The sequence below is a fragment of the Stegastes partitus genome, unplaced genomic scaffold (genome assembly GCF_000690725.1).
Source record: "Stegastes partitus isolate 25-593 unplaced genomic scaffold, Stegastes_partitus-1.0.2 Scaffold1673, whole genome shotgun sequence".
NCBI classification, from domain to species: domain Eukaryota; kingdom Metazoa; phylum Chordata; class Actinopteri; family Pomacentridae; genus Stegastes; species Stegastes partitus.
The window spans coordinates 64,977-77,693 of NW_007579404.1; the positions used below are offsets into that span (position 1 = coordinate 64,977).

The 12,717-nt window shown below is 44.7% G+C and overlaps 1 protein-coding gene across 1 annotated transcript in view; it reads left to right on the forward strand.

Annotated features, from left to right (window-relative positions):
* The window catches only part of slc44a1b (solute carrier family 44 member 1b), a 25,673-nt gene extending 12,956 nt beyond the window's left edge, over positions 1 to 12,717 (forward strand). The window contains exons 4-16 of the mRNA XM_008301451.1: positions 52 to 56; positions 1,343 to 1,436; positions 1,509 to 1,678; positions 3,411 to 3,500; positions 3,584 to 3,741; positions 3,811 to 3,997; positions 4,411 to 4,579; positions 6,472 to 6,628; positions 7,516 to 7,599; positions 7,677 to 7,814; positions 9,003 to 9,239; positions 10,133 to 10,231; positions 12,029 to 12,717. Coding sequence (XP_008299673.1) covers positions 52 to 56; positions 1,343 to 1,436; positions 1,509 to 1,678; positions 3,411 to 3,500; positions 3,584 to 3,741; positions 3,811 to 3,997; positions 4,411 to 4,579; positions 6,472 to 6,628; positions 7,516 to 7,599; positions 7,677 to 7,814; positions 9,003 to 9,239; positions 10,133 to 10,231; positions 12,029 to 12,052 — 1,612 coding nt within the window. The 3' untranslated portion in view covers positions 12,053 to 12,717. The remainder of the gene's footprint in view (positions 1 to 51; positions 57 to 1,342; positions 1,437 to 1,508; positions 1,679 to 3,410; positions 3,501 to 3,583; positions 3,742 to 3,810; positions 3,998 to 4,410; positions 4,580 to 6,471; positions 6,629 to 7,515; positions 7,600 to 7,676; positions 7,815 to 9,002; positions 9,240 to 10,132; positions 10,232 to 12,028) is intronic.

The following is a 12,717-nucleotide window of genomic DNA, read 5'->3' on the forward strand; positions in this document are numbered from 1 at the left end:
AGTCCAGATTTGAGATTTTTGGTTCCGACCGCCGTGTCTGTGTGAGACCAGAGAAGGTGAGCGATGGTTTCTGCATGTGTGGTTCCACCGTGAGGCCTGGAGGAGGAGCTGTGGTGGTGTGATGGTGCTTTGCTGGTGACACTGTTGGTGATTTATTCAAATTCAAGACACATTAACCAGCATGGCTACCACAGCATTCTGCAGCGCCGTGCCATCCCATCTGGTTTGTGCTTACTGGAACCATCATTAGTTTTCCAACCAGACAATGAGCCCAACACACACCTCCAGGCTCTGTAAGGGCTGTTTGACCAAGAAACAAAGTGATGGAGTGCTGCACCAGAGTCACCCGCCCTAAACCCAGCTGAGATGGTTTGGAATGAGTTGGACCACAGAGCAGTAGAGATAGACAGGAAAGGGGGAGAAGAATAGGGAGAGACCTGCAGCAAAGGGTCATGAGCAGGAGTCAAACCCACAACCGCTGCATCGGGGAACCACAGCCTTGTTCAGCTGGGTGAGATATAGGGGCGCCCATTCTTACTGCATAATTCCATATGTGTTCTTTCATAGTTTTGATATCTTCAGTATTAACCTAAAATGTAGAAAATAATTCAAATAAATAACAAGCACTGAATGAGAAGGTGTGTCCAAACCGTGTGACTGAAGGTCCTCACAAACACTGAACTCCACACATTTAGGTTGGTTCTGGAGGAAGCAGTGATGTCAGCAGTTGGACGGTCGATCACCGTCACGTCACGGCGATGACGAATGTCTGCACAGCAAACACACCAACAACACACAGCACTGAACGCACACACACACACAGTACAGTAACAAAGGCTGCATTAACATGGGTCGTATCGTCGGTGCCACTCGGCTCCATTTGTCCGCCATCATGGCTGCTCTGCAACTCAGAGCACTCACTGTTTGTTAGAGACAGAAACGTGTTGAAACGTGACAGCAGACATTCAATCAGCACCACGCAGCTCCTCATGTAGGTTATGAAAGGAACCACTGTCACAGAATCGCACAGAGAGGGACCAGTTTAGCTGTTACACCTGAACAGTCTGTCCCTGATTCACATAGAGGGACCAGTTTAGCTGTTACACCTGAACAGTCTGTCCCTGACTTACACAACCGAAACACTTAAACTGTTCCACCTAAACCTGATTTACACAGAGGGACAGGTTTGTGTGCTACACCTAAAAAGTGACTCATTTAAAGCACCTAAATACTCTGTCACTGATTCCCACAGAGGGACCAGCTTATCTGTGACACCTGAATAGTTTCATGATGATGGTGATGGTGATGATGATGAAGTTGGTCCCTGTGTTTTGTCTTGCAGGCTCTGAGCTGTGTTCCTATGAGTTGGCAGGTCATAAATATCCTGGTCTCCCTGAGAGATTCACTAAATGTCCCAAACTTCCAGTTCCTCCAAGGTACGTGCAGCTCTTCCTCCTGCCTCTGCTTCTCCTTGTTCTGCCGCTGACCTCCCCTCTGTCTGTCCTCAGCAAACCGCTGCCGGTGTTTAATCGCTGCACGCCGGTCGACGTCTCCTGCTACGCCAGGTTTGCGGAGGCCGTGGTGACGTTTGTGGGTGACAACAGCGTTCTGCACCGACTGATCGCCGGCGTTGCCGCCAGTAAAGAGATCATCATCGGCCTGTGTGTCCTCGCTCTCGGTACGAACCAGAACGCTGAGGTTAAATCCTTTTACCCGCTGAACCCAAACACCTCCCAGCAGGTTCTGACAAGTTATCTATCAAGTTACATGTTGCAAAAAAAATTACCCACGGGACACCATTTATCAGACTGCTCATGAACGTCTCATCAGTGATGCGTGTTTGTGCCGAGAAAATTAACCAAATCTGAGCTCCACTTCATCAAAAGCATTTTATTTTATGTTTCATTTTAAAAGTCACCAAAAATAAACCGTATATTCTTATCAAATTCTGAGAAAACCCCCAAATTCTGCGCATCACAGCACAACTGATTCTCCATGACGGACTCAGCTCTGACCAACAGTCCGGTGACAGAAATCCAGAGTTTCAGAGTGCAGCTAAAAACAGCACCGTTCCTTATTTTATTAGTTGAACTCGACCACAAAGAGACACAAAATGACACAAAGAGACACAAAATGAAACAGAGGACAGAAAACTATCCCCATGAGACACAAAATCCCACCAACGGCACAGAAAACTAAACGAGACAAACTTTCTGAAAGAGACACAAACAAGAAAAATGAGACACGAAATGAGAAAAACTAGACACAAATCAACAATAACAAAAAGTAAACCGACAGGAATTAGACAAAAAGTCCAGATAGGAGACGGAAAGCAAGAAAAACAAGACGCCAGATAACAGTAGGGAGACGCAAAAATTACAAGGATGAGACAAAAGAAGCACAAAGAGACAGAGAAGTGAAATGTCACGAATCAGAAACACAATAAGAAAAAAGAGACAACAAACAACAGAAAGGAAACAAAATGGGCTCAGTTTGTAGAGGCTGTAAATAAAATAGTTAGATGTCTGTAGTTCGTGGAGCCTCCGTTTTTTCCAGTGTTGGTAAGAACTGTGGAAACTGAAATTCAGAAATAGATAATCAGTTTATTTCAGATTTGTGTCATTCTGCCTGTGTCATGCTGCACAGATGACATTTTGAGTTCTTTTTACTTCTAGTCATGGTTCTGCTGTTTGCATAGATGTGCATTTATATTATATCTCTCTCTCTACTTATAAATGTTGAATGTTTTCTCAGATTAATCACTAATATATATATAAACATATACGTAGTCAGAGCTTAACAAGTGTATCAGACGTCCACCCAATGTCAGGTTTATGCCGCCCTAAATTAACAGCATTGGTAATGACCTAGATCATTTCTCATGTTTCTGTAATGGTTAATACACCAGTATGTAGAAGCTCTTTGACCCAAATGATATTTTTAATGCTAAAATATAATTATTATTGTTACGAGTTTTGAATTTTCAGATTTACTGTTTTATAAAAAAACAGAAAAACAGTAAAACACATTATTTCTTGACTAAGAAGTCAAATTATAGTTAGTTACCTGCATTCCTGATCAGAAAAATAAGTTTTAGTCGTTAAATGTTAGGCTTGATTAATTTCCGACTTCTCAGAGACGCCCAGTGAACCGGCTCAGATATGAAAAGGTGAATCCAGTTTGAAATTCCTCATTCCTGTTCAAAATGGTGAAACGTGGAGAGCTGAGGCATTAAAGCGCTTCATGATGCTGGATGCATTTGTTAAACTCTGTACATACACTATATATGCATACATACCTAATATTAGATTTAAAATTAAACCCACAGTGACGAACAATGAGTCCAAAAAGTTAAACTGAGAGATCGGAGCTGTCAGACTGCAGGATCAGCGTCTTTTTTTGTCTTTCAGTGCTCTCGATGATCCTCATGGTGATCATCCGGTACATCTCCGCCGTCCTCGTCTGGATCCTCACCTCGCTGGTCGTCCTTGGATCCCTCGGTGAGCCTACTTTCTGATAGTCTGAGCTGTGACCTCTGCTGTGTGTTGGTGTTGTGTTCACGGTGTTGTGTTGTTTGTCTCAGCGGGGACCAGCGTCCTCTGGTGGCTCTACATCGACCACCGGCTCTACGGCAACGACACGTCCACCAAGGTGCCGAAGGAGGGGAAGGAGGAGGTGGAGGTCAGCCGGGACAGCGGCCAGGCGCTGCTCGTCTACGCCGTCGCCGCCACCGTCTTCACCGTAGGTGTCTCTGCGTGGTTTGTGGTGCTTTGTTGTTGGGAGCAGGACTGAGTGTGTGTCTGTGTGCAGATCATCCTGCTGCTGCTGATGCTGTTCATGAGGAAACGAGTCGCTCTCACCATCGCTCTGTTCCACGTGGCCGGAAAAGTCTTCATCCACCTGCCGCTGCTCACCCTGCAGCCCTTCGTCACCTTCCTCGCCCTGCTGCTCTTCTGGATCTACTGGATCCTGGTGCTGCTGTTCCTGGGAACCACCGGTCAGTCGCTGCCCTCAGCCACTCTCAGCAACACAAAAGCCAACAAACACCAACAAACAACACCAACAAATACGACCAACACACACAAACACAACCAACAAACAGCAACAGTAACACCCCCACAATCACCAGCAACTAACACCACCAATACACACAAACAAAACCAGCAAACGCCAGCAAACGGCAACAACAAACGCTAACGAGAAACAACAACAAACAGTTTTCCTTCTTTTTGTCTTTTTTATGAAATGAAACTCCACAGCTGAGTTGTTCTTTGAGCTGCTGTTGCAGCTGAAATCAGCTCAGGTTTCTTTCTTGCAGTCACTATTTATTTATTTTGTTTGATCATCTGATGTTCTGCTTTGTTTCTCTGTCCCCTCTGGATACTGGTCCTGGTCCGTGCGGATTTGCAGGTAACCCGGTCCAGAACGAGGAGACGGGGCTGACGGAGTTCCGGCTGACGGGTCCTCTGCAGTACCTGACCTGGTACCACGCTGTGGGTCTGGTCTGGATCAGCGAGTTCATCCTGGCCTGTCAGCAGATGACTGTGGCTGGAGCCGTGGTCACGTATTACTTCACCAGGTGAGTCCACACGCCTTCCCGCCTCATCACACGCCTGCACAGGTCGTGACTCAGACCGCCAACAGTGACGGTCAGGCAGCTTCGTCCAACACTTAGTCAACAAAACCTCCTCTTGATCAGCTGCTGGTGTTTTCAAAAGTTACCGAGAGAAATTGTCTTTAAACAGCTTTCAGAGTCTGTTGTGAATAATGTTTATTCAATACAGAAGTTGCAGGAATATACACGAGCAAATCTGGAGATTTAACCGTCTAAACAATGCATTACAACGTCTTATGTTCTTTGCAACTTCTCCTCCTGTGAAATCACAGCCCAATCAAGACATCTCTGCCACCATTATGTTTGAATTTATTCACATCTGAGAGTGTGTGATCTAATCGTGGCTAATTATTTTTACGACTACACTATCCCTCGGCTTGCACCTGCGTCCACACCGTCTACCTCTCACCCATAAGAGAGCATCCTCTGTCTCCTCACTCATACAAAAGAGTCCGTATGTTATTCTTGTATGTTACACCTGCATCCCCTCAATGCTCAAAACATCTTCGATTCAGCTGAGGTTTGTGTTTTAGTGAGCCAGGTCACTATGAGCCATAAAGGCACACACAGGCTCTAGTGTCAGACGACCTTTTCTATCCTGTGTTTTATGTTTAGGGGTTAATCCATCTTGCAAATGAGTCGAACTCACTCATCATTGAAACATCACATTTTCCAGTTTTTTGTCATTTGTTCAGTTTAAAATCTGACAACACATGCTAGTGACAGCTGAGGGTGGAGGCTTTTTATATCTTTTGTTATTTGTGCCATTCTCTTGAACACAATGTTTATCAAAGGCCTGAGAACATGTCTTCAGCTTTGGCACAAATATTCACGTGAAGTGTTTTGCTGCTGCAGGAGGTGGTGACTTCTTTGGTCCTTTCATTCTTTCTGTTTGCAACAGCTTCGGCATTAACTCAGTGACTAAAACAACATAGCTCCACTTCCATGTATATATAGAGAACTTTACGTTGTTAGTGCTGATGTTAGAGAGGTGAAGGCTGCTCCTGAACATGTTGTCCTCTCTGAGTTCAGACCCACACAGCAGTTTTTCAGGGTCGCTCACAAACACTTACTCTGGAACAGGAACTCTGTTTTGAGCTGAAAGCAGCGCTGAGGTTCTACAGGGACGGTTCCTGGAGTGATTCTGTCCATAATGGTGCAGACTCTGTCAGCTGTATGTAAATATTTCAGCTACAGAAAAGATGATGCCGAACAGAAACAGGTTCTGTCTGCAGGTCTTAGTTTGATCATTTAAATCATCAGCACAAAGATCTGAATGACATCCATCCATTCTCTACACACCGCTTCGCCCTCACCGGGGTCGTGGGAGGGCTGGAGCCTACATGACATCCAAAGATTAAAACTAATTCAAATGGTTTTTGTCAGAGTTACACCATAAGAAGAAGATTTCAAACTGCTTTTCAAAATATTTTTTTATTTTCTCTGCAGATGCACTTCCCTACAAAGTCATTTTAGAATAATTGATACTTATAGACAGAGTTATTCAAGTCATCTGCTAAAAAATCCAGTCCAATTCCATTTTCCAGTATGGTGCAACTCTGGAGTCCACCTTGAAGCTGTGATGATGTTCTGTGTTAAGTTAAAGACGAGTGCGAAGCTTTTAGAATCTGTAGCTTCTTTGCAGAAACATCCAGCATCCTGAAGGGAAGATGATGTGTTTGTCCCTGCAGATTATTCACTGGAATCATACATGCAGAAAAAAAAAAGACTCTGAACAATTCTTACCTCCCTGTTTTATGCGAGTCTGGACAGATGTGGACATCGAGCCTCCACCTTCGTTTTACTGAAGCTTCTGCTGGATGTCTGCTGACAGGTCATATGACTTTGTGTTTCAGGGACAAGAACCGACTCCCGGTGACCCCAATCCTGTCCTCAGTCCTGCGGCTGGTCCGGTACCACCTGGGCACCGTGGCTAAGGGATCCTTCATCATCACACTGGTCAAGATTCCCAGACTCATCCTCATGTACATCCACAACCAGCTCAAAGGAAAGGTACGAAGAACTTCCTTTAGTCTCCTGAATCTTACTGGCAGATTTGAAAGGCGTGTTGTCTTTAAAATAATCTCTAAAATAACACAATTTATCAGCCAGAAACTGTAAAAACAGACAGAAATGGGGGGTTTTCAACCTTTCAAAGGTCTTTGCAGCCCTGGAATCAACATGTCCAACAGTTTTCCGAGTGTTACCAACAGTAGAAGCAGTTAACTACTTACATGTTTACACAAACTCTACAAACTCTGTGAGACAGTTTTGTCAAAATGTTTTTGTTTTGTGCCGTTTTGTCTCGTTGTTGACATTTTTGTGTCTCGTTTTGTTCTTTTTTTTGTGTCATTTTGTGGTAGTTTTTGTCATTTCGTATCTCTTTGTGGTCATTTTGTCACTTTTTCGTCCTATTTTGTTTCCCTTCTGTTGTTTTGTGCTTCATTTTTTCAATTTGTCTCCTTTTCTTGCTTTGTCTTGTTTCTTGAGTTTCCTCTCAGTCTCTCTTGTCGTCGACTCTGTTCTCTGGAAACACTGATTTGCTTACAGCAAATTGGTGATTTTGAGATCACAATTTTCAGCTCAGGTTTGGTTCACTTTCCCAGTATAATGCCATTTGTAATACATTCAAGGACCATCAGACAATTTAAAATAATTCTGTTTCGTTAATTCTGGTTGATAATAGTGTCATTTTAATGATGTTTACTTTTCTTTCTTTTTTTTTTTTTTTTAAGTAACACCACTTTTGAACCCACCTTTAGGATTTGGGGTTCAGATGGTTAAACGCTGCTGGTTTCAGAATTCTTCCCTCGTTTTGTTTTTCTTCTGTTTGCTGTTTAGTGAGAAAACAAACAGTGACTTTATTTCTGATCTCATATCATGATTTTGTGTTTTCTCAGGAGAACGCGTGCGCTCGCTGTCTGCTGAAAACTTGTATCTGCTGTCTGTGGTGTTTGGAGAAGTGCCTCAACTATCTCAATCAGGTGACAGTCGGCCCTCTTCTTGTCTCTCATCTTGTATGTAATTTTGGTCTTACCACCGTCTGTCTTTTGTTTCCCAGAATGCATATGCAGCCACAGCCATCAACAGCACCAGTTTCTGCACATCTGCACGCGACGCCTTCGTAATCCTGGTGGAAAACGCTCTGCGCGTCGCCACAATCAATGCCGTCGGAGACTTCGTGCTCTTCCTGGGGAAGGTGAGGCAGCAGTGTTTCTCTATAGGAGAATAGTTGAGTCACTGACTGGTCACAACGTCCCTGCAGAGCATTTTAATTCTTCCTACAATTGAGAAGCGTGTCTGTAGGAAACAACACTGAATTTTATTTTGGTGGAATAAACTTTTAAAACTATAAGTTAATGGACAGAAAACAGTACTCTGGGTGGGATGTGGCCGCACTATCACGACCACCAAATTCAGGAGGCGTGGTTGTTGTGAAAACGATCCTAGAAGTGTAGTCCTGAAAGTACAGCCTCCCCTGCTGCAGACACATAATGTTGGTCAGACAGTCACTGTGTAATACACAGTTATTCCACCAGGTGGAGCCCTTTACTGTTCAATACTGTAGCAACCCCAGAACACAGTCACTCTGACTACCAGCAGGTCATGTTCGCTAACAGAGAGCATTATGGGGGTTTAACTACTAAAGGGCCACCATGACACTGTCTTTTGTGAAGCTTAATCACCTCCAGCCAGCACACATGAGTTAAAACAAGCTGGGATCAACTAGGACTAGCAGCTATATGTCATAGTGATGAGTGTAGGAGTTTCCACATCCTGTTAGTCTGTGGCTTAAAGCATCAATGTCAGTATCAGCACAGGACAAATGTCTCGTGTACTCAATTTTAAGTAACAGTTACTAAATTATTGCTTTAAATACAGCATTTAATAGGAATAAATTTTAATTTGTGACACCTGCAGTCAACATAAACAAAGAACCACGCATAGATTCTTGATGGTACTGATCGCTAAAGGGTTTCCTTTATCGGGTACATCTGTAGGTCCTCGCTTGGCAAAGGTCATTGACTAAGGGCAGCTGTGACTCAGCTGGTAGGGCGATTGTCCTTTGATCACAAGGTTGGTGGTTCGATCTCCTGCCCCTTGGGCAAGACACTGAACCCGAAGTTGCTGCTAATGTCAGGCAGCGCCTTGCATGGTAGCTCTGTCGCCATTGGTGTATGAATGTGTGTGAATGAGAAAACATTGTAAAGCACTTGAGTAACATTAAGGTAGAGAAGCGTTACATAAGTGCAGACTGCTTCCCATGGACCGCTGATCTAAATGAGATCAGGACTTTCTTTGATATTTACACTGAAATAAGAATAACCACCAGCGGTTTCTCCCACTTATTTGAACCGTCAGTGTTTGTTTTCCCTCGTGTCTTCAGATCCTGATCGTGACGTCGACAGCATTCGCCGGTGTCCTCCTTCTGAACTACCAGCGGGATTACGCCGAGTGGCTGCTGCCGCTCATCATTGTGTGTCTCTTCTCCTTCCTGGTGGCTCACTGCTTCCTGTCCATCTTTGAGATCGTGGTGGACGTCCTCTTCCTCTGCTTCGCCATCGACACCAAGTACAACGACGGCACTCCAGGGAAGGAGTTCTTCATGGACAAAGCTCTGATGGTGAGTCCCCACGTTCCAGCAGGAGCGTCTTCAGATGTTCTGTGCTGTTTGACCAGTGGTCCAAACCCAACTTACTATCATGTATGACAAACTGGAAACAGCAAATGTTTTAAAAGAAAAAATTAGTCAGTGTCAATCTACTAATCAATTCCCTGTCTGCTTGCTGATAGGCTTGTATCAGATAAGACCCGCCCACTTTATCTTTTCACTACAAATCAGTGGGACAAATGACCAAAACCTGTGAGGTGACGGTTTCACCAGCAGGACACAACAAAGGTCTTCAGGTTCCATTAGGTTCCATCATTTTTCTTAAAGATCCATGAATTTTTTCCAGGTAATTTCAGGTTCCACCAGGTTTAATCAGGTTCCACCAGTTGTAAGTCAGATGTCTTCACGTTTTACCCAGTTCCACCTGGTTCTTTTAAAATCCAATAACTTCCATCAGACATCTTGAGGTTCCACCAGCTTCTTTCAAGATCCACCACTTTACATCAGGTACCTTCAGGTTTGATCAGGTTCTACTAGGGTTCATCAAAGTTTGCTCAAGATCCATCAGTTTCCGTCCAAGTACCTTCAGCTTCCACCACATTACATCAGGTTTAATCAGGTTCCACCAGATTCCAGGTTCAGTCAGGTACCACCAGGTTCTTTCAAGATCCATCACAGTTCCATCAGGTACCTTAAGGTTTCACCAAATTGTATCAGGTAGAGTCAGTTTTCACCAGGTTCCTGCAGGATCCATCAGGTTCAGGTTCCATCATGAGTTTCCATCAAGTTCCTTCAGGAAGCTCAATCTGGTTGGTCTGTCTATAAAGGACCTGAAAAATTCTCAGTGTTCTGTTTGTTAACGGCCATCACCTGATGACCCGCCCCTCTACGCTCTGCTCCTGCAGGAGTTTGTGGAGAGCAGTCGGCGGTTGGAGCGTGCCGTGGAGCGTGGGCGGAGCCGGGTCAAGGAGGCGGTGTCGGAAGGGGCGGAGATGAAGCCCATGGTGAGTGACGACGGAGGAGGAGGAGGGGGCGTGGCCAGGCGGAGGAGCTCATTTGAGGAGGTGGGGCCGGACTGGGGCGGGGAGTGGGAGGAGCTTCAGGAGTTCCAGGTGTACTACCTGCTGGTGGGGGTGCTGGTGGACTGGGTGCTGACGGAGCAGAGCGACTTCGTCCTCTGTCTCAGCGAGGACGTCGTCCTCTTCCTTTGCTTCTACCTGCCCACCTCCACCCTCTTCCTGTTCGTCAGCCTGCTGCACACGCCAAGCTCCGCCCCCTCTGCCAAATCAGCCGCCGTCAACGCCACGTGCTAACGGACGTGCTAACAAACGTGCTAACCAATGTGCTAACACACACACGTGCTGACTGATGCATGCTAAGAGACATGCTAAACCGAGCATGCTGATTGGATGAACACTGATGCATGCTAACACGACTCATCCTCATCATCATCATCATCCTCATCCTCATCATCATCACCATCATCACCATCATGGCGGCTGGGACTTAACTCATCAAATTTCTGTTTGTGATTAATATATTTTTTACTTTTGTATTTTTTATATTTGAAGGGTTTTTATAAACGTGTTTCTCTGCAGCTCCGCTTGAGTGTTTTTCTGTTTGACCTTCTTTTGTCACCGTCGTGCTTTCAGGACTCAGCAGATAACAAACTGTAGCAGCGTTTCTTTAGGGACGATTCTTCAGCAGATTGGATTTAAAATGTCCACTCCATGAGATTCACTCCCTGCCATATTGATCAGTGAAACAGGCTGATCATTAGCAGCATGCTGATGACTCCAGGTGGATTCACAGGCTGGTTTAAATTCAGTCAGTCTTCCATCTCTTGCTGCTGCGTTGCTCTTATTCAATCAGAGACTCATTAAAAATGTGCATGAAGTCAAAGAACGTCCATGTTGTGGATCTTGTTGCTACAACATTAAACTCTGCTTTGTGAGAGTTTGATCTGCTGAGTCTGAGCTTCTGCATGGATACTCGCTCTATGTCCTGAGGTCACAGTAGAACCAGTAGAACCAAACACGTTTTAGATATTTCCAGTGTTTGGAGAGGTTAAATTACAATACTTTTCACATCTGCTAAACAAACTACAGAGACACAAAATGACTGCAAAGAGCTGCAAAATGACAACAAAGACAAAAATGACCAGAACACACAAATAATGACTGTGAAGGGAAAAGAGACAGAAAATGACCTCATTGACATGCAGAACAATCAAAAAATGACAAAGAGACACAAATCAACTACAAAGAGTCCCGATACGATGAGAGGCATTAAACAACGAGACAAAGAACAACTACATAGAGATGCAAAATGACTGCAAAGAGCCGCAAAACAACTACAAAGTGATGACTACAGAAAGCCGTAAAATGACAACAAAGACTACAAAATAACCTCAACAACACAAACACTGACTGCAAAGGGACACAAAACTACCTCAAAGACACACAAAGCAACCGCAAAGAGACACAAAACGACTGCAAACCCAAAAGTGTAGTCATTTTGGGCCACGTGAGAGTTTCCTGTCACAACACAATCCAAACACACAACAGTTCAGTGACATTAGTGATTGTGTAGTTTGTCAGGAGCTGCCCACCTGCCACAGGTGGGTCAGATGCTGCACCAAGACGTAAGTAACTCCAGACCTCAGTGCTGCTAACATCTTGCTGTGACGCCACCAACTCATCTCCCATGATGCTCTGCTCTCAGCTCCACCTCTGTGTAACCAGCTGTCGTGTTTGCCGATGATGAACGTTGTTAACCTTGTGGGCGTCTTCCTGTTTCAGGCTCCGGGGACGAGTTCAGCTTGACCAAAATCAGCCAATGGGACTTCTTAAAAAAGAGACATTCCAAATGTTTATTTTTACCAACGTGTAACATGTTTACTATGGTTTCACTCCAGGGAAAACGATATTTTAATAAGAAACTGTAAAAACGTAACAATGTAATGAAGCACTTTATATTGAAGCGCTGCAGATTTTAAACCGGCTGATGCATTTTTTCGTAGTGATGTCCTTTTTTATAAAACTCACTGAACTCATCGCTCACTCTTCGGTTCCTAACACTTCAGCCACTTTTTTCTTTGTTGGTGATGTTTCTGTTCTGGAGACGACCTGCCACTCGCCGACACCACTCCTCACCTGGACTCCATGTTGGATAGTTGTGTCATCAAAGGGGCGGGGCCTGTGGACAGGTGGAACAAGCAGCCATAAAGCTCCGTCGTCATGGAAACACTACCTGAATGTCACCGGGACCCAAATCCGATTGGCTGTCAGAGGCTGAAGATCAGTGTTTCTGTGTTGGACGTGTCGTCATGAGCGTCAGCGGACCGCTGCCAGCTGCGAGGTGAAAGTCATGTGACCAAGAACAGGGAAGTGTCCCCCGACCTCCGCACAATCAGCACATTTGTTTTATCTACAATAACTTCAGTATATGCAATGAAGCAGAGTTCTACCTTCATACGGTGAATATTCCA